The following is a 26,668-nucleotide window of genomic DNA, read 5'->3' as shown; positions in this document are numbered from 1 at the left end:
GATTGGGTGGCAGAGCCAGTGGTGGGAGGCGGGGCTGGTGGTTGGGAGGTGGGGATAGTGCTGGGCAGACTTATACAGTCTGTGCCAGAGCTGGTGGTTGGGAGGTGGGGATAGTGCTGGGCAGACTTGTACAGTCTGTGCCCTGAAGAGGACAGGTACAAATCAAGGTAGGGTATACACAAAAAGTAGCACATATGAGTTTATCTTGTTGGGCAGACTGGATGGACCGTGCAGGTCTTTTTCTGCCGTCATCTACTATGTTACTATGAATTAAAATTGTGAATTTCACCTTCTAGTCCCCCCCCCCCTCCTTGTCCGTGTGGACTTTGGATCTTCAGAGCAAACTCCTGTGAATGCTTTTGCTTTGATAATTTTTCCAAAGTAGCTACCTGCATCCGTTTTCACGTGCTCTTTGACACATACTCTCTTCTTTAAGGTTAATTTATGCATATATAGTATATGCTTTAGTTTTCAAAAGTGAGTGCAACTGCAATCCTTTCGGCAGGGAGAGGTAAACTGAGCTCGTAAAGCGTGTGGCCGTCGAAGCTCCGCCTCCAGTGTGCTCTGGCTTCTGTGAGGTCATTGCGTTCAGAAAAATAATGCTGAAGTGATCGATCGTCTCATCGCCTTGTGCTCCCTCAGCGGTGTGCTTATCTGGTTGCGGGGGGGGGGGGGGGCACCTTTGCTCGGACTGTCCGTAGACATGGTGTCGCCCGTCACTGTGGTGAGTTTATCGATCTCTAAATATAGGGGAGGTTCGTTTGTAAAGAAACAATAATGAAAATAAACACCGGCCAACGCTTAAATCTGAACAATGAATGTGGCATAGATGTAGAAATCGCAGTGTCTGAGCCACGGTTATCACTGCATGTACTTCTTACTGTTTCCTAAATCGTTTTTTTTTTTTTTAATGTGCATCTTAAAGATCCATTTTGAAACCAGAGTTGATAACTCTGGTTTCCTTTCTTTTTCTTTGAACAAATTCCTTTTTGGTTGGTGTTGCCTTTTTCGTGATGGCTTTAGCTACCAGGCTCTCAAGATGAAAACAGTGGCCACGTGACTGAGAAGCTTGACTTAACGTTGAGTTCGTTGATTCCGCACATGTGCGGCTGTAAATGTCTGGGAAGAGCACCCCTTCCCGCTTGCTCCGATCTGACCTCAGCATTTTCCGGGAATGTGGCTATCAGGTTAAATTGGGTTGTTTGGGGGCGGATACCAGTCTTTGCTTGTTCACACCAAGGAAAGTAGCGGCAATAGCGGCATCTCTTCTACCATTGTGGACGGGGTTTATCCGATTTCAAAGAATGTTTTTTTTTTTCATGTCTTTGTTTTATATCTGAGAAATTCAGTACTTTTCTTTACACTTCTTTGATAGTTTTCCTTTTTTAATCAGAAGCTCAGATCAGATATATTGACTAAATATTTTCAAAGCACTTAGCCTTCCAAAGTTCCATAGGTTTCTATGGAACTTTGGAAGGCTAAGATGCTTTGAAAATGAGCCCCCTAGCTATTATAGCTGTTATTGTGTTTACATTTAGGTGAAAAATAATAATACATTGTGTTACTTTTTGTAGCGTGCTGTTCACCAAGGATATTTATTTTTTGCCATAAGGAGTTCGGGCCTATGTAAAAAGGGTTTCTGTGCTGAAGTTAACTCCTAAGGTAGACAGTGCACAGCATATTAAAATGCATGATAAAAAGCCTGTCAATTACCCAGCAGAAATGCAGAGCTGTGTGTTGGTGTCTACTCTGGGAGCACAATGGGACAAACCTACCACCAGGTCTGAGGTGCTGATGCAGAAAGCCTGGCAGAAGAGCTGGTTCAGTGTTGGCTTCTATCGCAGAAAGATGTGGCTTAGGAGCTGGCTCTTGAGAAAATTCCATGTAAGTGTCCAGGGAGGGTTATTTCTATTGGGCTTAGCACCCCCAATAATTGTCAAAAGTTGGCTCTTATGTACTGTGGCATAATATAAGCAATAAGCCATGCAAATTACTGTTGCATTGTTAATTCACAGCTCATTGCAAAATGTCACCCGTTGTGTAAGTGTATGGGCAGTGATTGGCTCATGCACTGACAGGTAGGATAAGTTATAGAAAAAAAAAATCTCCTGCATCCCCCCCTCCCCCCACCCCCCCCCCCCCCCCGTACTGATGCCCTGATAAACTTCTACCTTTGACTGAACCCGACCACCCCTGACATGTAAAAAAAAAAAACCCTTTCCCTGGTGTCTAATGCACCGCCCAACCCCTCTCTCCCACCTTTGCCCTGACCATTAAAAAACAAACAAACCCAAAACCTTTCCCTGGTGTCTAGTACATCCCCAGGTCCTCCCCCCGGCATACCTTAAAAGAGACAGGAGTGATGCCCACTCACTCCTGTCTTCAGTGCCCAGCCTAGTGTGGTGCACTATGGAATGCACTGGGCAATCAGTCTGCCATATAAGGAATTTTTTCCCTTATTTGATCGTCTACTCTCCGCCTGACTACAAAATAGAAAATAGAAACATGACGGCAGGTAAAGGCCAAATGGCCCATCCAGTCTGCCCATCCTTTGTACCCCTAACTCTTTATTTTCCTAAGCGATCCCACATACTTACAAAAGTCTTGCCATACTGGGACAGACCAAATGTACATCAAGCTCAGCATCGTGTTTCCAACAGTGGCCAATCCAGGTCACAAATACCTGGCAAGATCCCAAAAAAGTACAAAACATTTTATATTGCTTATCCCAGAAATAGTGGATTTTCCCCAAGTCTAATTTAATAATGATCTATGGACTTTTCTTTAGGAATTCCAGAGTTTAATTACACGTTGAGTGAAGAAAAAATTTTCTCCGATCCATTTTAAATTTACTACTTTGTAGCTTCATCACATGCCCCCTAATCCTAGTATTTTTGGAAAGCGTAAACAGACACTTCACATCTACCCGTTCAACTCCACTTGTTATTTTATAGACCTCTATCATATCTCCCCTCAGCTGCCTTTTCTCCAAGCTGAAGGGCCCTAGCCGCTTTAGCCTTTCCTCATAGGGAAGTCGTCCCATCCCCGTTATCATTTTTGTTGCCCTTCTCTGCATCTTTTCTAATTCCATTATATCTTTTTTGAGAATTGAACACACTATTCGAGGTGCAGTCACACCATGGAGCGATACAAAGGCATTATAACATCCTCATTTTTGTTTTTCATTCCTTTCCTAATAATACCTAACATTCTATTTGATTTCTTAGCCACAGCAGCACACTGAGCAGAAGGTTTCAATGTATCATCAACGATGACACCTAGATCCCTTTCTTGGTCGGTGACTCCTAACATGGAACCTTGCATGACGTAGGTATAATTTGGGTTCCTCTTTCCGACATGCATCACTTTGCACTTGCTCACATTAAACGTCATCTGCCATTTAGACACCCAGTCTCGTAAAGTCCTCTTGTAATTTTTCACAATCCTCCCGCGATTTAACAACTTTGAATAAGTTTGTGTCGTCAGCAAATTCAATTACCTCACTAGTTACTCCCATCTCTAGGTCATTTATGTTAAAAAGCAGTGGTCCCAGCACAGACCCCAGGGGAACCCCAATATCGACTCCCTTCTTTATTGAGAATACTGACCATTTAACCCTACTCTCTGTTTTCTATCTTTTAATCTGTTTTTAATCCACAATAGAACACTACCTCCTATCCCATGACTCTCCAATTTCCTCTGGAGTGTTTCATGCGGTACTTTGTCAAACGCCTTCTGAAAATCCAGATACACAATATCGACCTTTATCCACATGTTTGTTTACCCCTTCAAAGAAATGTAATAGATTGGTGAGGCAAGATTTCCCTTCACTATATCCATGTTAGCTTTGCCTCATTAATCCATGCTTTTGAATATGCTCTGTAATTTTGTTCTTTATATTAGTCTCTACCATTTTGCCCAACACCGACGTCAGACTCACCGGTCTATAATTTCCCGGATCTCCTCTGGAACCTTTTTTAAAAATCGGCGTTACATTTGCCACCCTCCAATCTTCTGGTACCACGCTCGATTTTAAGGATAAATTACATATTACTAACAATAACTCTGCAAGTTAATTTTGCAGTTCTATCAGTACTCTGGGATGAATACCATCCGGTCCAGGAGATTTGCTACTCTTCAATTTGTAGAACTGCTCCATTACATCCTCCAGGTTTATAGAGAATTTGTTCAGTTTCTCCGACTCTTCGAATACCATTTCTGGCACTGGTATCTCTCCCAAATCTTCTTCGGTGAAGACCAAAGCAAAGAAGTAATTTAATCTCTCCACTACGGCTTTGTCTTCCCTGATCGCCCCTTTTACCCCTTGGTCATCTAGCAGTCCAACAGATTCTTTTGCCGGCCTCCTACTTTTAGTATACCTAAAAAAAAGTTTTACTACGTGTTTTTGCTTCAAGTGCAATCTTTTTTTCGAAGTCCCTCTTAGCCTTCCTTATCAGCGCTTTGCATTCGACTTGACATTCCTTATGCTGTTTCTTATTATTTTCAGGGCTCTTATTGGCTCCAACCAGCTGTCGTTTGGTCTTCTGACCTCCTTTTTTTAATACGCGGAATATATTTGGCCTGGGCTTCCAGGATGGTGTTTTTGAACAGCATCCATGCCTGATGTAAATTTTTTCACCGTTCTCATTTTTTGAAGTTAAACGCTAACGTATTTTATTTCCTATGTATACTTCAAAGCTAATATCAAATCAGATCATATTATGATCACTGTTATCAAGCGGCCCCAGCACCTTTACTTCCCGCACCAGATAATGCACTCCGCTAAGGACTAGGTCTAGAATTTTTCCTTCTCTCGTCGACTTCTGTACCAGCTGCTCCATAAAGCAGTCCTTGATTTCATCAAGGAATTTTACCTCCCTAGCATGCACTGATGTTACATTTACCCAGTCAATATCAAGGTAATTAAAATCACCCTTTATTATTGCGTTGTCCAGTTTGTTTGCGTCCCTAATTTCCTTTAACAGTTTTGCATCCATCTATTCATCCTGGTCAGGTGGACGGTAGTACACACCTATCACTATCCTTTCTCTCTTTACACATGGAATTTCAATCCATAGTGATTCCAAGATGTGTTTTGTTTCCTGCAGAATTTTTTTAATCTATTTGATTCTAAGCTCTCCTTAATATACAATGCTACCCCTCCACCAATTCAATCCACCCTATCCCTACGATATAATTTGTACCCCAGTATGACAGTGTCCTACTGGTTATCCTCCTTCCTTGAGGTCTCAGAGATGCCTATTATATCTAGTTTTTCCATTTAGTGCAATATGTTCTGAAGAAAAGGATGCCGCCACTTTTGTAGAGAAGGCTAGACGATATTTAATATAAACAGTGTATTTACAATTTTTCTGCATAGCTCAATGGGCTATTGCAGGAAGCATTTCTTGATAAGCAATATACAAGCCAGAATGAATGATCAAAACAAAGCAATGTAAAGCAAAGAAATCAGGATGCTATATACAGACAAAGAAAGCAGAGACAGACAAAGAAAAATTCAAAAATGCTTGCTACCTCTTTGTTCCAATCTGATTTTATATCGTTCTTCTTTGGCATCTGACCAATTCTCTCATATAACATTCCTGTGCAAGTCTCTGAATACCACAAACTGTTAATCATGTGCAGAACATCTGCTTTCACTTACTGCTCCCCCTTCTTTCCAGACTTTCTGGAGCCGTGCCTCTGGCTAATGTGGGCCCCATCATGTCCCAGGAGATTTTAGTGTTGAAACAGCTAGCTCTGCATGTTTTTTTGAAGCATTCCACTCCAATTTTTTATGCTTTTGTTCAACAAATCCTCCCTTTTGAGGACTGATTGTTTCAGGCCTCAAACATCTGTTTCAGCTCCAGTCTGTTTCTTCACCTCCCTTCTAAATCTCCTCCCCCCTTGTTTGTGGCATTCAGTTTCTGCACGCTTTTTCAATATTTTTGGCTGACATATTAAAGTTCTATTTATTCTGAATTTCAGTTATCATTGTTATTTTAAAAACATCCTGGCACATCTTTGCAAACATGCTAATACATGTTGCATTAAACAGATTCAATTGTACTAGGGTACAAAATTTATATTTCCTTTGAATACAGACAGTGAGCTTCATCAAAGGGGAATACACTGTCATTCATTCTTACTTCTCATTAGTTGATGTGGCATTAAAAATTACACAAATTAAAAGCATAACATTCATTGAATCAGTTGTTACAACATTCTGCGTGTAAGTGCACTTTATCAGGGGAATGTGTTCAGTTGTCATACTATTAATCAGACACCAACATGATGTCTGTGGGTACTTGTCCATAAGCAACGCTTGCTTATAAATAGTCTCATTTGTCCAATGAAGGTTTTCATCATCTCTTACACAGGTATTATTGGGATCACAGTCATGGTGCCCACTCAATTTTATCATTGTAGTCCCATATATCATAGCTGGCAAGGACAAGGATGTGGGCACATATGATACAATCAGTCAGATTCAACATCTTGGCCGCTGCAACAAGTCTATTATCATATGTGTTCATTGTCCATTAACAAACAACAACATCCCAATACCATCATGTTTAGGGACATGATGTTTGTTTATTCTTTGTCCATTTCAATGTTATTAATTCGTCGAATATCTGCTAAATGTATCCAAGAAGTATGACCTTCCAGACGGGCAGAGGTCTGAGTAAGGGCCGTGATAGCAAAAGGCCCTACATACACAGGATCCTTCCATGTTTTATGTGTAAAGTTCTTTCGCAGTACTAGATCACCTACTTTAAAAGCACAAACATCATTAGTAGTCCCTGCCTGTGATGCTACATTTGTTCGGATCATATCACTTGTCAGGTTCAACATAGGTTGTAGCTTTTGCCAGTACTGAGCTGTGCTATCAGTACTTGCTGTCTGCATCGGGAAGAAATGACGTCCTGTCTGAATTTGGAATGGGGTCAATTTAGTACGCCCATTAGGTTGGGCCCTTATAACCATCAAAGCTAATGGTAACAAATCAAGCCAGGTATATGGTTTACCTGCTGTTTCCTTGTTTAAAGCCTTCAGTAATACTCTCAATTTAGTTTTTAAAATACCATTGTAGCGCTCCACCAAACCATTGGAGGTGGGGCGATACACTGATACTTTTCTGTGTGTTAAACCCATAATCGTTTCCATTTCTTTCAAAACACTGTTATTAAAATGTGTCCCGTTATCAGAAATTATTCTAGACGGACACCCATGTCTTGGCATAATATGAGTTATCAGGCATTGTACCACCTCATGTGCTGTCTCCCTTTTACATGGAAATGCTTCTATCCACCTTGAAAAAGCATCCACCCAAACTAACAAATATCTTTTTCCCTGCACTGGAACAATCATATCAGTGAAATCGATATACCATTCTTTTGCTGGGCCTTCTGGTATTGGAAGTGTCCCAGGCGATATTTTAGGACCTCTTTTAGGTATGTTAATATTACATACCATGCAATTTTGCACAACCTGTTGAATCAAGTTATCAATTTTCAAGGTCCAAAACCTTTGTTCAAACTGTTGTCTCATTGTTTCCTTATTCCAATGCATGGTTGCATGCCAACCAGCCAATACCTTAATCGCCTGGCTCATTGGCATACAAGGTAATCCTTCTTCTGCATTAAACCATTCACTTCCCACTTTCATACATCCTCTCTTCAACCATTTTTCACTTTCCTGTCCCTCTGGCTGCCACATTTCAATCTTATCTACATTCGTAAGTGGCCCTTCCTGTGTCTGTCTAGTATTATACAAAATCTTTTCACTTTGCTTAACCACCTCTGTTGCTGCTGCATCAGCCATTGCATTACCTAGTGCTTCAAAGGTTGGCTTTTCAGTGTGGGCCGGGGTCCACACAACTGCAGTTTTTCTACCTTCACGTTCCCTTCTTGCCAAAATTTCAAACAGCAATTTCCAATATGTGTAATGTTGTAAATTTTTACCTGCACTGGTTATCATCCCCCTACGCTGCCATTTTAATATATGATACTGTAGTGAACTTGCAACGTAACCACTATCAGTATATATAGTAACATTTTGAGTCATATCAGTGTGTTGTAAGGCCGTAATAACGGCTAAAAGTTCAGCATGCTGTGCAGTCTGATCAGGAGGGGTTTTATATTGTACTTGCATTATCTTTCTTAGATTCTCATCTACCTGCACGCAGGCAAAGCCTGCAACAGTCCTTTCACAAGCTCCATGTAAACCATATTAATCCATCAGATAAGGGTTCAAAAGTAAGACAGTGAAATGTAGGGATTTCTATAGTATCGATCTCACCCTTTTGATCGACAGGAAAAAGCAGATCTATCTTATTTCTCTGTTCTTTAGTTAATGGTATTATTCTTATATCTTGTCCTAAAAGTACTGCTTGATATTTTCCAAATCTAGTGGCTGTCAATGCTGTTTGGCTAGGGCTCAACAGCGTTTTAATCGTGTGGTTGGTATGTATTACAATAGGAACAAAAGGCATTTGTGCTCTCCACTTGCCTACTGCAGCCACTATAGCTGTCAGTAACTTTGGTATTTCTTTCATTCCTTTTTCCACATGATTAAAAGAGCCTGACAAAAAAGCTACTGGTGCATTTACTTCATTGTTTTGATTAATCATAGCTGCCCAACTATTTCCCATGTCTTTTACCCACAAATGCACAGGTGATTGGATATCTATTACTGCTAACGGTCCTGGAGATAACAAATCCCTCACAATCTTAGCCAATATTATCTTATCCTGCTCTTCCAATACAATTAGTGTATTCTTTGGTGTGGCTGCGGGCAGTTTCAAATGTTTATAAAGTCTCATTACTTTTTGTGTATAATTTGGTATCCATTGTCTGCAGTAATTTAACATTCCCAAAACAGCACGTAACTGGGAAACTGTTTGCGGTACCGGAGTTTCATTTAAAATAGATATAACTTCCGGTATAATGACCTTATGTTCTGCTGAAACATTTTGTCCTAAAAAGGTGACAGTAGACTGAGCTATAACACATTTTTCCCTGTTACATTTATATCCTAACTCTCCTAATAACAAAAATAATTTTGTAGTCCAATCTAGGCATTCTGCTTCAGTCTCAGCAGACAGTAGAATATCATCTACATAGACAAACAATGACACCGTGTCAGGCAAGTGACTCCTGAAATCCTTTAAATCCATCATTAGTTGTTTTGAGAATACCGATGGACTATCAGTAAAGCCTTGAGGCATCCTAGTCCACCTGTATGCCTCATTCTGTACTATAAATGACGTCAAATCCCTAGACTCTGGATGAAGAGGTATTGAAAAGAATGCATTAGACAAGTCAATAACAGTGTTATATGCATATATATTCTGGGTATGCAAAAGAGTAGCAGGATTTGCACAAATCGGAAATTGATTTTTTGTAACCTCATTTAGCTCTCTTAAATCATGTACTATCCTTACATTGTTTTCCCCTTTCGGGACAGGAAACAATGGGGTATTGTACGGGGATACTGAAGGTTCAATAATACCACATTTCAATAATTTACCAATGTGTTCCAGGGTTTTGGATACTAATTTAGGTCGTATGGGGTAAGGGTCTTGCTTCGGCCCCTTTGCCCCTTCTATTAATTCTATCTTATGGGGTTTTGCATTTATGGCTAGTCCATATGGTGAATCACTTGTACTCCAAATATGTTGTGGTAATTCTTCCATAACCCTTACTTTATTTTCATTATTCAACTGCTGGACCATGGTGAGCAAACTTGGTATTTCTTTATTTCCAAAATCTAAACACAATCCTAATTGAGACAATAAGTCTCTACCACACAAATTTACTGGGCAATCAGGTGCCACTAAGAAGGGTACCACAGCCTCCCTTGAACCGTGCGGTTGGCATTCCAAGCGCACCAGAGTGGGTTCTGTTAGCCTTTTTCTTTGTTCTATCCCCGTAAATCCCACTGTTGTTCTATACTGATTTGAAAGTTTAACTCCCTGTGGTTTTGCACACAATACAGAGGTACTCGCCCCTGTATCTATCAAAAATCTCACAGGAGTTCCATATTTGCCAATTGTCAATGTAATAAAGGGCTCCCTTGTGTCTAACCTGAAAATCATTCCCTCTTCCTGACACTGGTCTGCTTCCAGTCAATAGCATTGGTCTGGAGTATTCTGCCAAGTTGGAAAAGCATTTACAGTGCCTTGTCTCTGTACTGCAGCCCCTGGTCCCTGTGATTGCATCGCCGGCTGCTGTATTGCAGTCTGCGGGGCACTCACAGGCATCCCTACTACTTGTGGCATTAATCCTTGCTGCGTTTGCATTTGTACTTGGGGCATTCCTGCATTCTGATAACATTCTGAAGCATAGTGACCATATTGCTGACAAATCATATTGTTCAGAGGTTATTAGAGATTTTAAATCACCTCTTTCCCTATTAGCCCTACACACAAAACTAGCTAGGACTGTGACTAATTTAAGCCAGATGATCTCTTAACACTGCAGGAATCTCACTTAAAAAAGAGTCAAACAAAGTTAAATTGCAAAGACATTCCACATAGAGAACTAGAAACAGAATAACACATATTTTAAAATAAACAGAGATCAGAATTCCCTATAAGACAAAGAACTTATTTAAATCTAATCTAAAACAATCTTTTAAAAGGAACAAAAAATTTCAGTTCTTTCAGACCTTTCTAACCGTTAGCTTAGCAACAGCCAGACACCGAGAAATCAAAAACAGATGACATTCCTCAACCTTCAGGCTGAACCAAAGGCTGATTTTCCTGTTCTCGCTGTATTTTTTCTACATCTGCATGAAGAAGATCTGCTGCTACAGAAAATAAATTCCAAATTGTAAGATGTTGTTCTAAGCTTTTCTTCTTCTTTTTATTTTGTTGTAAGTATTCCAGGAGAGGAGATAATTTTGGACGATCAAATGATCCATACTGAGACCAGTTTGCATCATATTTGATCCATTTCTCATGTATTTTTTCAATCTGTTTTTTTTCTAATGGGAATAATTCTATGACATGCTGCAAAGGGGAGCATTTTTTTGAACTATCTAAATCTAAATACATAGCATACACAGGAGGCTTTTCTTTCTTATCTGCCCCTTTCCCTTTCATTTTATTCTGACTATTACAATTTCTCCTATAGAGCCACAATCTACAAAAATATACTAATGCACTTAAACAAAGAAAATATACAAAAAAGAAAACTACAAAGCTAAACAAATACCACTAATACGTCCACAATGTAAGCTTACTCACGCGTCTTCTTATTTCTCTTTTTAGCAAGCCCAGGAGTCGTCACCTGTATGTCCACTTCAATAGTTTGATCACTCCCAAATCCGTGGTACATAGTAATCGGGCGTAAACAACGCTTGCTCTCTCTCAAAATCCTGTAAAAAACTTCATTAACAACAAACACTTAATTTGTTCTTCGTCTCGCCTTCTCTTTTCCGTTTGCGGCCTACTCCTGGCTGGCTCGCCACTTTGAAGAAAAGGATGCCGCCACTTTTGTAGAGAAGGCTAGACGATATTTAATATAAACAGTGTATTTACAATTTTTCTGCATAGCTCAATGGGCTATTGCAGGAAGCATTTCTTGATAAGCAATATACAAGCCAGAATGAATGATCAAAACAAAGCAATGTAAAGCAAAGAAATCAGGATGCTATATACAGACAAAGAAAGCAGAGACAGACAAAGAAAAATTCAAAAATGCTTGCTACCTCTTTGTTCCAATCTGATTTTATATCGTTCTTCTTTGGCATCTGACCAATTCTCTCATACAACATTCCTGTGCAAGTCTCTGAATACCACAAACTGTTAATCATGTGCAGAACATCTGCTTTCACTTACTGCTCCCCCTTCTTTCCAGACTTTCTGGAGCCGTGCCTCTGGCTAATGTGGGCCCCATCATGTCCCAGGAGATTTTAGTGTTGAAACAGCTAGCTCTGCATGTTTTTTTGAAGCATTCCACTCCAATTTTTTATGCTTTTGTTCAACAGTTCTAACTCTCCCATCTTATTTCCTAGGCTCATTACATTTGCATATAGACATTTCAAACTATGTTTGTTGTTCCTATTTACATCATGCTCAGTATTAATTTGCAATCTTTTGTCTGATTTTTATTTTTATTTATGGACACCTGATCTACTACGGTCTCTTTTGCAACCTCACTATCGGGATACCCTGTCTTCCCTGTTTTGGAGATATCTTTGAAAGATACCTTATCCCAAACCATGCGCTTTTGAGCGACTGTTTGCCTTCCCCCAGTTTCTAGTTTAAAAACTGCTCTATCTCCTTTTTAAATGCTGATGGAATAGGCTCCCCTTTCCCCAGAATGTTGCCCAGTTTCTAACAAATCTAAAACTCTCCTCCCTGCACCATCGTCTCATCCACGCATTGAGACTCTGGAGCTCTGCCTGTCTCTTGGGCCCTGCGTGTGGTTCTGGATTTGAGCTTTCTACCTAATTTGAGCTTTCTATCCCATTACTTTTTAAATTCTGACACAGTCCTCGACTCCACAACCTCTACTGGGAGGCCATTCCATGCTTCCACCACCCTTTCTGTGAAATAATACTTACTTAGATTACTCCAAAGCCTCTTAACTTCATCATATGCCCCCTCATTCCAGAGCTTTCCTTGGGGGCCAAAATCCCTTCTGTGGCAGACTAACACCACCTGATGCATCAAGATGCCAACGTAGGAGGCAGGAGTGAATGGGCAACGGTCCAGCTTCTTGTAAGGTATATTTCGGGGGGGGGGGGGGGGGGTGCTGGGAGAAGTGTCAAGGGGTGAGGAAATGCACTAGACATCAGGGAAAAAAAATTTTTAAGTCATGGAAGGGGGGTTACATTAGATACCAAGGTTTTTACAGTCCATGTCAGGGCTGGACTTAAGGAAGAGGGAGGAAGTGCGCCACTATTTTTCTGTATTGTCTGGTGCAGAAACTATGCTGGTGGTTTGCTTGTTTTCTGTTTTCTTTCTTTTTTTTTTTTTTTTTAATGTCACCCTACCTGTCGCTGCATGAGCCAGGCATCACTCACGCACTGACAAGAAGGGGGGTATTTTTTCAGTGAGCACTGAGCGGTGAATTACTGCTGTGATTTTAATGTGGCAGTAATTTGCATACACATTGAATCCTACATTCACAGGCAATTTTTTTTGCTGAAGCTTGCAGTCGAAGCCTCACGGTCAGCTGCTGTACTGCATGTCTTTCTGCATCGCTCCCAAGGACTTTACAGTGTGTTATTCTCCAAAGACAAGCAGGCTGATATTCTCACAAGTGGGTGACGCCACGTCGGCCCCGGAGGATTTTAAAGCAAAATCTCTTTACGGCGTTCCGTCGCGCGAGCGATCGTACTGCGCATGTGCGCACACCTCTTCCCGCTCGCTGTGCGGACACGCCCCTCAGTTTTTCTTTTTCCGCGTCTGAGGAGACACGGAGTTCGTTAGGGCTTCGTGTTTTCATCAGGTCCTCGGAGTAAAATCTCTTTTTTTATTTTACCCTTTTGGGTGTTCTTTATTTTTCATTTGTACTTTTCATGGCAGGCTCATTGTGGCTTATATTTATACAGGTTCTTTTTGTACCTGGGGCAAGAAAAAGTTAACTAATTGCCAGAGTCACAAGGGGCTGTGCCTGAAATGAAAACAAAGCTTATAAGCTTCTCTTTTCTTTTTTCTTATAAAAGTGCTGGTATATTGTTATCTGTGGGCTCTCTCTCACCAGCAAATAAAACAAGCCCACATTTTTAGATCCATTTATTAAAACTTAAACAAATGGCTCTCGAGAGCTGTGAGAGCCTGCTTCAACACAAGTGGTGAAGGTGTATGTTAAGCAGGTGCATCCCTGCTCAGCCACTGAATGGGCAACCTGGTGACACAAAATCAGTGGTGTCACCTTTGAAGCGAGTCTCCACCCGCCTCGGCGTCTCCTGCTCTGCAGGTTATTCGGGCGCATCGGCGGACGTGTCTTGGGCCGCATCATCTCCCTGTGAAGCGCAAGTAGTGTCTCAAAGACGAGACTTATGCTACTTGTCAGGGATGCCCAAAGGAGATTCTGGCGGATCATCTCCCTGTGAAGCGCAAGTAGTGTCTCAAAGACGAGACTTATGCTACTTGTCAGGGATGCCCAAAGGAGATTTGGGCGCATCGGCGGATGTGTCTTGGGCCGGATCATCTCCCTGTGAAGCGCAAGTAGTGTCTCAAAGACGAGACGTATTCTACTCTGCCAGGGATGCCCAAAGGAGATCATTCTGGAGTCTGACAGAGACCGATGCACGCTGGGTATAGTTATGCATCGAATAGGTCTCCACCTGCCTCGGCGCCTCCTGCTTGGCAGGTCATTCGGGCGCATCAGCGGGTGTCGGTACCATCGGTGCCCAGAGCTTTGCTCTCTCTGTTATGGAGGTATCGGGGCTTCACATCAGTCGGTGCCGAGAGCGTTGCTCCCTCTGTTATGGAGGTATCCTGGCATTGGACGTCGATACCGGTACCAGGTATCAACGGTGCCATCGGTACCGGGTATCATCGGTTCCGTGGATATCATCGGTACCGGGTGTCATGGGTACCGTCGGTACCGAGTATCATCGGTACCATGGGTGCCGTCGGTACCGAGTATCATCGGTGCCATTGGTGCCGTCGGTGCCGAATGTCATCGGTGCGTCGGTACCGAGGAGTATCGCATGGGTCCCGTCGGTACCGGGTGTCATCGGTGCCGTGGGTCCCGTCGGCATCGGGTATCATCGGTACCATGGGTACCGTCGGTGCCGAGTGTCAATGGGTGCCGTCGGTACCAGGTGTCATGGGCACCATCGGCACCGGGTATCATGGGCACCATCGACCATCGGTACCAGGTATCATCGCCCATCGGTACCGAATATCATGAGTACCATCATTATCGGGCATCATCGGTACCATGGACAGGTATCATGGATACCGTCGGTACATGAGTACCATCGATACCAGATATCATGACCAGGTACCATGAGTGCCATTGGTACCAGGTGTCTTGAGCACCGTCGGTACCATGTGTACATCGGTACCGTCGGTGCTGTTGGTGCCGGATATCATGGGTACCATCGGTACCACATGTCAAGGGTACCATCGATACCAGAGTATCGTGGGTACTATCGATACCAGATATCATGACTATCATCGGTGCCAAGTACCATGGATTCCATTGGTACCGGGGGTCATCGGTACCATGTGTATCACCGGTACCGTCGGTGCCATGGGTACTATCGGTACCATCGGTCGCATCTCTGTTATGGAAGTCACCTGGCAGTCTGGTTTCGATTCCCTTGCATTTCCAGATTTTGTCCTTGGCTTTGGGACCATGGGTACCATTGGATGCCATGGGTGCTACCGCCTCCTGCGGCATCTAGCTTTTCACCTGGTCTCCTTCACCGATGCTGCCTCTGGTATGGGTGTTCGCAGCCTACTGGGGCAACTTCTTGACCCCGTCGTAGAACTTACCGCGCCTCCATACCTTGGCTTCCAGGCCCAGAAATGCATGTTAAGAACAGCCAGTTTGCCTACAGGAGAACATAATTTTCCATAGCTGTTCTGGTATAATTGTATGTATGACAGTTGCTCTATACTGGTCAATGTTTGGATCTGAGCTGCTCTGTTTGAGTAGTTAGCTCAGTTCAATGATGGTTCATCTGATGAACATGAAGGTCATGGGGTTTTCTCTGCTGAGAATCCTCTAGATCTTCTATCTGTTTTGACATTACAGTCGAGATTGTGAATCAACCCAATGCAGATGCTCGAGGTCCTGGACTACCATCTTCATCTGAGTCTTCTGCCACTCAGAACAGATAGGAGTTCTAAGAACTTGCTTCGGCGCCCCCGGGGCCAGAGCATACATCCTTAGCCTCCTTTGGGGAATGGCGTACCAGGCTGGCATGATCGCGTCCAAAACCAAGTCCTGCCAGATCTATACGAGCATTCCCACCGGAGTGGGCTACACCTTTTCACCAAGTGGTCAGGTGGCACACGGTGTGTTGCAAGTTCCTGTCCAATGGCATTTCGACACTTGTAATGTAACACCTAGATTTCTGCTCTAGGTACAGTGATGCGCAGACTCTCATGACTGTGTGCCTCTCACCTGGAGGAGGAGACTCAGCAGAAAATTGTAGATATGCTGTGCTTACACTTCCTCATCTCAGAAGTTCTTTGAAGAGAAGAGTAGTTTTCCTTGTGCCTTAAGGGGTCGTATGTATACTCTTACTTCTCGACAGCCGGTTTAGGCTATGCCTCAGCACGCTCGTTCTAGTTAGCGGCGTGCACCTAATCAGACTCCTGCAGTTGTTCCGCAGGAACCGGAGAGGGGTTTTTGACTGGCTCCAATTCAGCATAGCCAATATAAAAAAAAAAAAAAAAACGTCCATACCGGCCAATCTGCATTCTCAATCTGGAATCAAACCCTCCACATTGTTCATTGGGAGCTTAATCCTTTAGCTTCCATCATCAGTGAGTACTTGCAGAGGAACTCTCTGTCTTTCTCAGTGCAATGCAGTCGAGCCCGTTCCACCAGGACAAGAAGGGTTGAGTTTCTATTCCAGGTCCTTCCTTGTGGGTTGCGTCCCATCATAGACATAGGAGGCCTAAACAGATTTCGTTCAGGATGATTTCCCTGGGCATTCTTCTTCCCATACTTCAGGAAAACGATTGGTTATGCTCTCTGGACTTACAGGATACTTATACTCACTTTGCGTCCAGAGTATGTTTTTCCTAGTGCCTGGCTGTTCTGCAGCGTATCTTCATGGACTGGGAGTGCATGTGTTCCCTTATCACCTATGGCACTTTTGCACATGACATCCGCTCAGTGCATCCTAGCTTCCCAGTGGTATCAACTTTAGGGTATCTAGAGGATGTGACCCAACTGTTTGCCAGTCTTCGGAATTCCCCTCAGAGGTGGTTAATTCTCTCCATTTTGATTCTGAGGCTTCCCGTCCACCTTATTCAGTCAAAAGCTGCTCACGAGGGTTGCATCCCTCCTGGCTATCCAACCAAATTATTTTAATTCAACCAAACAATCGGGTTGTGATGTACTCGATAACAAAGGAGTACTGGATCTTGTCCTCTGAGTCAGGATGCCATGCAGATGTAGCGGTGGGCCCGCCAACGCGGCATGTTTTCTCCAAGCCATTTATCTAATTGGCGAAAACAGCAGTCTGGCCGACAGGCTGAGCAGGATAATGCTACAGTCATGGTTGTTGAGCATGGCTGTAGCTCGAAAGATCTTCCGGGAGTGAGATACCCCCTGTTTAATTACCCCTCTATAGACCCCCGTGGGATCCTTCCACACGGAGGTGTACAGAGGGTTTGCTCTTCTAAGATCTTTTTAACCGCCTCCCTGAATTCCTGTGAGACCCCTTCCCATGGGTATTGCTGTTGGGGAGGCATCAGAAGGCTCAGTTCAAATCTTATTCCCATGACCACAGCTTTCTGTCTCTTTGGATCTAAATGAATCTTTGGCTATTTATGTTCAGTGAGGAATCTTACTTGTGTGTGTGTGTGTGTGTTAGTTTGCAAAACAGATAGAAGATAGAGAATAAATTGAAGCAAGGACAGAAACAGTGTAGTTAAAGAAATAGTCTTTTTATTCTTACCAAATCAGACTTTAATCTGATACAGTCATCAGACGAATTCTAGGTTCAACTGGCCAGAGCTTTGCTGCTTCCGAGGCGTTGGGGAAAAGTTCCAAAGAATCCTTGGAAGAGCCCTGTTTATATAGAACTTGGTGCCCATACAAGTCTATGGAGAGGGATTTTTTTCTCTAATCTTGCTTAATCTATGAGTCATGCCCTCCGGTCAGGTGCCCCTCTTTCCGTTTTAGCTATTGCAAGTTATTGTGCAATTTCCTTTTTTGTAAACACTTCCCTAGATACGGACATCCAAACATCCAAACATTAGCTATTGCAAGCTATTGTGTAATTTCCTTTTTTGTAAACACTTTGTTCTTATGAAGATATCTAAATATGGATATATCAATTTCATAACATCTTGTGATCTGGGTGCCAACTTATTAAAGACAGACTCCGTGTTATGAACCAAACTTCTTATCATTTCTGTCTTTAATTTCTACATCATGTGTGTTACACTCAATTTGGAAGTAGCACCAGGTTTCATTAGAACTCACCAAGCAGTCCTTGCTCTTGCAGGCTCTCTGCTATAAGGCCATCATCTTGTTATCAGGCCTAGTCAGTGCTTTTCAGCTGTTTAAAGCTATGTAGCTTGGCCCACCACTATTCCAGTGGATAGGTCTCAAAGTAGAACACATATTAACCTGCAGGAAAAGCAAGTCCTTGCTCAGCCAGTCATAGATTTTTAAACCTAGCTGGTATTTTTACAGCCTGAGTCCTAAAATCTGGCCTTCCACCCTTCCGGTGGGCATCCAGTGAGGGCCTCTTGCTGTACTATAATTATACACCCCTCAGTGGATCTTTTTCCTACTTAGTCCAATCACAAAGTCCCTCAGTTCTGTTCCAGGCTGCAGGTTCATGGCACTCTATCATCGAATGCCTTTCTCCTTCTTTGGGGGACAGGTTTTCTGTATGCGTATCCTCCCATACATCTGGTGGAAAAGACTTTGCTGATTCTCAAACAAGATTGTGGAGCCATGATTCTGATTGCTCCTTTCTAGCTACGTCAGATACGATTCCCTCTTCTTCTGGAGTTGGAATGTTTTCCAGCTCTCATTACACAGAACGAGGGGGCACTTCTACATCCCAACCTCCAATCTCTGCCTCACACGGTCTGGATGTTGAATGTGTAGTTTTCGTTGAGTTTTCCAGAAGAGTGTCTCCCGACTCTTGCCTGCTTCCAGAAAAGATTTCACAAAGAGATGTTATTCTTTTCATGGAAGAGGTTTGCCGTCTGGTGTGACAGCAAGGCCCTAGATCCTGCCTCTTGTCTTATACAGACCTTGCTTGAGTTCTTTCTACACCTGTCTGAGTCTGGTCTCAAGACCAACTCTGTCAGTATTCATCTTCGTGCAATGAGAGCTTATCATCAACGTGTAAAAGGTCAGCCTTTAGCTGTCCACTTCATGAGAGGTTTATTTCTCCCCCAGTGTTGAGAAAATTCCTTCTATGTGTCTAGGGGGGATTATTTCTGTTGAGCTTAGCACAATAATTTTCACAGTTGGCTCTTATGCTTCGGTCAGAGCCCTTATCACTCCTTATTCAGTATCTTGGGGTTTCAAATTCGTTTTCATCCAGCTGCTGCAAGCTCAATTCGGGCCACTGGATTCCTGTCATCTGAAGTATTGGACCTGGAAGGTCGTTTTTTCTTAGTGGCTGTTCCTTCAACTCGTAAGGTCGGTGAGCTTCAGACTCTAGTAGCTCAAGCGCCTTACCTTACTCCTCATCTTTACAGAGTAGTTCTCCGCATGCAGACAAAGTTCTTACTGGCGCTGCTATCAGAGTACCAGCTGATCCAGTCAATTCTCTTGCCAACATTCTTTCTCCCTCATCTTGCAAGCCCTGGCGAAAGCAAGCTGCGCACTTTTTGCGTGGAGCAGACGAGCTCCCTCGGACGGTCCGCCCAGTTGTTTATTTCTTTAATGCCAGTTGCTGTCGGAAACCGCATCATTTCTTCTTAGCTAGCAGATTGCATCTCCTTCATTTTTGTCCAAGCTGGACTGACTCTAGAGAGCCATGTCACGGCTCACAAAATTAGAGCCATGGCTGAGTCGGTGGCTAATCTAAGATCAGTCACTATTGAAGAAATCTGCAAAGCTGCGGCGTGGTCATTAGTCCACACATTCACATCTTACTACTGCCTTCAGCAGGATAGCCGACGCGTCAGTCGGTTTTGGGCAGTCGGGGCTGCAGAACTTCTTTGGGGTTTAGAATCCAACTCCAACCCTCCTAAGCCCATGTTTGTTCTGTTCCAGGCTACACTCATTTAGATGTTTCTTCTTTTCAGGTCAATTTTTATTCTGGCCTCGCCGTTGCGAGACTCAATTGACCACTGTTTGTTGTGTAAGCCTGGAAGCTAGGGATACCCCACTTGTGAGAATATCAGCCTGCTTGTCTTTGGAGAAAGAGTAGTTACTTACCTGTAACAGGTGTTCTCCGAAGACAGCAGGCTGCATATTCTCACAAACCCTCCCACCTCCCCTTTTGGAGTTGTCTCCTCTATCTTTTGGATATAACTGAGGGGCGTGTCCGCACAGCGAGCGGGAAGAGGTGTGCGCACATGCGCAGTACGATCGCTCGCGCGACGGAACGCCGTAAAGAGATTTTGAGATTTTGCTTAAAATCCTCCGGGGCCGACGTGGCGTCACCCACTTGTGAGAATATGCAGCCTGCTGTCTTCGGAGAACACCTGTTACAGGTAAGTAACTACTCTTTATTTTAAATTGGAACAAGAGGACATGAAATGAGATTGAAGGGGGGCAGACTCAAAAAAGATGTCAGGAAGTATTTTTTCAAGGAGAGGGTGGTGGATGCTTGGAATGCCCTCCCGTGGGAGGTGGTGGAGATGAAAACGGTAACGGAATTCAAACATGCGTGGGATATGCATAAAGGAATCCTGTGCAGCAGGAATGGATCCTCAGAAGCTTAGCTGAAACTGGGTGGCGGAGCAGGTGGGGGGATGAGGGGTTGGTGGTTGGGAGGCTAGGATAGGGGAGGGCAGACTTGTACGGTCTGTATCAGAGCCGGTGATGGGAGACGGGACTGGTGGTTGGGAGGCGGGAAATACTGCTGGGCAGACTTATACGGTCTGTGCCCTGAAAAAGACAGGTACAAATTCAAGATATGAGTTTATCTTGGGCAGACTAGATGGACCATGCAGGTCTTTTTCTGCCGTCATCTACTATGTTATTAAAAAAATAATCTTTATTTCCACCAAACAGGAAACTTACATTACATTATACCTCAGGTGATCCACAACACTTATATACAATATGTTTGTCAATATTGCTCACAGTCTTTCCAACATTCAACCATAGAATTCTCCACTTCCCCTATAGGGTAGATGTCTGCTTTCTCCTCTTGGTGGCCTTTTATATTGTTTATGTTCCCCCCTTCCTTTCCCTTCCTCGCCTATTCCCCCCCCCCCCCCCCCCTCTATATCTCCCTTCCCCTTCTCCAGGTGCCTTCCCTAGCTTTCAAGCATTGGAAGCTGTTGGACGATCCCCTTGGTCATATAGCTGGGAATACATTTTCCAAATTTCTCGATACGCCTTATGACTGCCTGTAGGTTTCAAAGTGTGCTGTAACTCTACCCATGCTGTCATGTCTGGTTTGGTGGCGGCAGCGACTCTGCCCAAAACTGCAAAATACATTTTTTGACCAGGAGGGACGCCAAAAGAATGAATCTACTCTGTGCTTCCACAATCTCTCTTCCCTTAATTGTTCTATCCCTCCCATCAGCAACACCCTAAAGGACCTCTCAAAACGGTTTTCCTATAACTTTTTCCATGGCTTCCAAGGAGTGGGCCCATAACTCCGCCAAAGCCGGACATTCCATAAAGGTGTGGATAAATGTGCCCACTCCTCCGTGACACTTAGTGCACCCTTCGTCCTCCCATATTCCCATCTCCTTCCCTCGTTGTCGAGTAATGTACACCCTGTGGAGTATGCGGAATTGGATATCTTGTAATGCTGCATTAGGGGTGACTCTAGGAATGTTCTCAAATGCTTCTCCCATCCACTCCTGTGTTATCGTGTCTCTCATTATCTCGCTCCACCCTGCCGCTAGTTCTACTATTGTCAACTATGCTCTGATACCATTGAGAGAGTCCATTCGAGCTTTCTGGCATCAGTAAAAACACCTTACCTAAAACTGTAAATTGTATTTGGGAACCTGCTACCCGTGCTAGTTTGTGACAGTAGTCTCGCACCTGTAGGAATTGGAAAAATTCCTAACTTGTTCAGATGTCGGGAAAACCTGATTACCTACTTTCATCAACTACCCTATATATTTACATCTGCCATCTGTCCATAATTCAAAACTACTTCGCCCCATCCCCACAGGAAATGCTGGATTATCTACTAATGAAAAAAGGGGTTTCCTTGTCATCAAGCAGATGAAGCCATTACGTATGGGTTGTGTCCATCAACCAGCAGGGGGAGATAGAGAGCACTCAGCTTTTCACAGTGCCTCATGGCCAGCCAGCTCCACTGCCTCTTCAGTATTCTCTATCTCAAGCAGGGTGGTAGCTGCTCATCCAGATGTGGCACGGTTTCTTAGTGGGGTGCTTCGGCTTCGGCCTTCCGTGCGAGCACCCTGTCCAGCTTGGAACCTGGGACTAGTTTTGAAGGCCCTGCAGGCTTCTCCTTTTGAGCCGCTTCGGTGAGCATCGGAGAAAGATTTGACACTAAAGGCCGTTTTTCTTGTGGACATTATTTCAGCGAGACGGGTGTCAGAGCTCCAGGCGCTGTCCTGTAGAGACCCATTTCTGCAATTCTCAGAGTCCGGGGTCACGGTTCGGACCGTGCCTTCCTTCATGCCTAAGGTGGTTTCAGCGTTTCACCTAAACCAGCCTATTTTCTTGCCCTCCTTTGATAAGGAGGAGTTTCCAGAATCGTTTGGCCAGATGCACCTGTTGGATGTGCGCAGGACTCTGCTGCAGTATCTGCGAGTTACTATCTCTTTCAGAATCTATGATCATCTGTTTGTTTTGCTATCAGGTCCTCGCAGAGGGTCTCCAGCGTCTAAAGCCACTATTGCCCGCAGCCTCAAAGAAACTATCTTTTCAGCTTATCTGCTTGCCGGCCAGTCTCCGCCTGTAGCCTTTAAGGCGCATTCTACCAGAGCGATTTCTTCCTCTTTGGCTGAAACTGGAGCACTCTCTCTTCAAGAGATATGCAGTGCAGCAACATGGGCTTCTAAGCTCTCTTTTGCCCGACATTACAGGCTGGATGTGGCTGCTAGGAGGGATGCGCGTTTTGGAGCACAAGTGCTAGCGCGTGGTGTGACCTGTTCCCACCCTATATAGGGATTGCTTTGTTACATCCCATACGTAATGGCTTCATCTGCTTGATGACAAGGAAGGGAAAATTAGGTTTTTACCTTGGTAATTTTCTTTCCTTTAGTCATAGCAGATGACGCCATGAGCCCTCCCTGTATGATTGTCTGTATGCTGTGAATCTGTTTCAGGTTCTGTTCTTGTTTCCTGAAATTCCTTCCTTGGGAGAAAGTTGGAAAACAGTCTTCAGGATTCATGTTCACTTATAGGAGGATGAGTTCATTCCCTCCAGTTTATGTTTTGGAGGACGAGTTTATTCCCTCCAGGAGGTTGCGCATATCCCCTCCAGTTATACAATGAGGAGGACGAGTTTATTCCCTCCAGGAGGATGTGTTTGTCATGGAGCTTGGTAATTAGAAGCCCCAATATCATGGAGCATAACCCTGGCACAGCAATCACCTGAAGTCTCTATTATTTTATGAAGTCTCTTTTATTGAATAAATCACAGATAATTTACTCACAGATAGATGTTCAGGATACAGAGACTTCTTAATCTGGAGGTTGTGGGAGGTGAAGATCTGAAGAGATGTAGTTGTATTGCAGGGGGAGGGGAAGGTAGTTGAACAGGTAAAAATAGTCCAAAGCTGGGTGACTGGAATGTGCAATATCTCATTTGGAAGAAGATATTCGCAGGGTAAAAAATCCAGGTTCGTTACAGGGATTTTCAGCAGGACAGAGCTGTCTGGAGTGAGATGGTGTTGGCTCCATGTCCCTGGCTATAATGGAGGAAGAAGCCCCACGTGGCTGAAAGGACAAAGAAGTGGTGGGGCTTCACACAGGGAGGAGCAGATAGAGACCAATGGGGACAGAGCCTGCCATCGGATAGCAAGGGGTAGTCCTAGAGATAAGAGGGAAAGGTCATACCTGGCTGACCTCTGAGGACAGATAGTAAGACTGAACAGGAAGACAAAAGAGCCAAGCTTGGCAGAGAGAGAGAGAGAGAGAGAAGGTCTGAGCAGCCTCACAACCAGTGATAGCAGTTCTTACACAGCCAAACAAGTGTGGTTGCACTGCCTGTGAACTACATTACCCACAGTGCATTGCTCATGTATTTTCCAGTGGGAAACTGCAGCAATGATAGTCCTTGGGGCTGAGAGTAACAGTAAAGGCATTACACACATTTTAGGATCACGTTATAAACTAGTGCGAGGCTGTCGGAGGACAGAACAGTGTTCATTCTCTCCTTTTGAGTTCATGCCCTTGTTAAGGGGCCATCGTTCGCTGTGAGGAAAGTTCATGTTATTCCCATTGCGGTTTGCCATACTGCTTTGGAAGCTTCAAATACTGAAGAGGCAGTGGAGCTGGCTGGCCATGAGGCACTGTGAAAAGTTGAGTGCTCTCTATCTCCCCCTGCTGGTTGATGGACACAACCCATACGTAATGGCTTTATCTGCTATGACTAAAGGAAAGAAAATTACCAAGGTAAGAACCTAATTTTCCCATCCTCTCCCAGCTCCTCCTATCACCCCCCTCCACCATTTCCATGCATTCCCCAAGGCTACCAGATTCTTGCGGATACGCACCCCCGCGCTCCCTTGCAGCCCCCAAGAACAGAAGTGACCCCAGCACCATTACCTCCTGCACCAGATCATGCGCTCCGCTAAGGACTAGGTCTAGAAATTTTCCTTCTTTCTTTGGCTCCCGTATCAGCTGCTCCATAAAGTAGTCCTTGATTCCTTCAAGGAATTTTACCTCCCTAGCATGCCCTGATGTTAAATGTACCCAATCAATATCGGGGTAATTGAAATCACCCATTATTATTGTGTTGCCCAGTTTGCATCCCTAATTTCCTTTAATAGTTCTACATCCGTCTGTTCATCCTGGCCAGGCGGACGGTAGTACACTCCCATCACTATCCTTTTCCCCTTTACACATGGAATTTCATTCCATAGGGATTCCAAGATGTGCTTTGTTTCCTGCAGAATTTTCTATCTATTTGATTCAAGGCTCTCCTTAACATACAGTGCTACCCCTCCACCAATTCGATCCACGCTATCACTACAATATAATTTCTACCCCAGTATGACACTTGAATAGTCCTCAATCATATCAGGAATTATACGAGATAGACTGTTCGCAAAAATGTTTGCAAATAATTTGGCTTCATAATTGAGCAACAAGATTGGTCTATATGAGTCTGGTTTTTGTGGATCTCAACTTGGTTTTGGCAAAACTACTATCTGGGCGAGCTGCAGAGATTCAGGCAGCCGTCCCTGTCCTACTATAGTATTCAACATAGAAGTCAGCGGGGGTACAAACTCCTCTCTCAGCATCTTATAGAATTCTCCTCTATAACTATCATGTCTTACCGAAGGGTCCCCTTTTTATAGTCCAAGATGCTTCCTCTGCCGCTGAAGAAGCATTTAGTGTAGCCAAACTGTCTGGATCCAACCGTGAAAGATCCAAACCAGAAAGATACATAGAGCTTTCCAACGGAAGGGGGATCGGGGAATGAGTACAGTTGGGCATAGTAGTCTCTCATAATGCGGTTAATTTGACCATCCTTATTTTCCAAAACACCAGTGGAGGAGCACAGAGCATCATTCTTAAATGGACCCTGATGGGGATGAGCCAAGCAGGCTAGCAGTCTACCACTCTTATTTGCATGCTTGTATAATTGATTTGCATGCTTGTATAATTGATATTGAAAATAATTGTATGATTTTTAGGTATTGTGATGAATTAATTCCTTTACAGTATGTTGCAATTATACAATGACACGGGAGCGGGTTATCACGGTAAACCGCAGTAATCCAAAGTAAAACCGCAGGAATGGGAAAAATTTTCAAAGTTTTACTGCGGGTGCAAACAGAGGTTCTCCGAGGACAAGCAGTCTATTATACTGACAATTGGGGTCGGCAATCTGCGCCGGCCCTGGAACCAGCATTTCACATAGCAAAAAGTTTTGCTAGAGCCTTCTGAGTGTGCTGCGCTCCGAGTGTCTTCCCACCTGCCGCGCTCTTCATTTGTTTTTCTTCCGTGCAAGGAGCAACAGTGAGTTTCTGTGGCTCCTCTGTGTGCCCAGGAAAGAGCCTTGACCATATTCTTAACAAATTTTTTTGTGTTTTTCCTCATCTATTTCATTTTGTTTAAAAAAAAAAAAGTGTGTTTTTCCACTTATTTCCTTAGTTATTTTATTCCCCGGTAAAGTTTCCTTTCTTTTCCATTGCGGCTATTTTTAGGCCAGAGAGAAAAACGTTTTGGGGCTCGGATCAGTCTTTTGACGTTTCCATCGGAACCAAGATCGTCGGTGTTGACATCGACTTCAAGGGATACATTAATGTCAGGAGTGGAGGTAGCTGCTGAGAGGCCACGGCGCGCTGGGAGCAGTGAGGCATTGAGTGGGTCTTCACCTGCCTCAAGGCCTGTTGTGCAGGCCCCCTGGGACCGTCCATCGTGTGGTTAACAGTGAGGCTTCTGTGGGTAGGTACAGAGTTCGCGGGGGGGGGGGGGGGGGCGAGTTCGCGGGGACGGGGACAGAGTTTGCGTCATTCTCTAGTTGCAACTCTAAAAGCTGAGTTTTAATCTGTACATTATGATGGATCTGTTGGTGGGGGTGCATGAAGGCCTAGACCAGTGATGGCGAACCTTTTAGAGACCGAGTGCCCAAACAGCAACCCAAAATCGAATTATTTATCGCAAAGTGCTGATACTCATTATGGGCGGGGTCACCACATATAACTCCACCC

General features: G+C 43.8%; 1 protein-coding gene across 1 annotated transcript in view; it reads left to right on the top strand.

The window, feature by feature from the left end:
* Positions 1–679: 679 nt before the first annotated feature.
* Positions 680–26,668, top strand: part of TMEM86A (transmembrane protein 86A) — a 140,939-nt gene continuing 114,950 nt past the window's right edge. Inside the window, exon 1 of the mRNA XM_030201110.1 lies at positions 680–724. Coding sequence (XP_030056970.1) covers positions 704–724 — 21 coding nt within the window. The 5' untranslated portion in view covers positions 680–703. The remainder of the gene's footprint in view (positions 725–26,668) is intronic.

Source organism: Microcaecilia unicolor, chromosome 4 (genome assembly GCF_901765095.1).
Source record: "Microcaecilia unicolor chromosome 4, aMicUni1.1, whole genome shotgun sequence".
Lineage (NCBI taxonomy): Eukaryota > Metazoa > Chordata > Amphibia > Gymnophiona > Siphonopidae > Microcaecilia > Microcaecilia unicolor.
The sequence above is the reverse complement of the archived record's forward strand: the minus strand, read 5'-3'. Positions and strand labels throughout refer to the sequence as shown.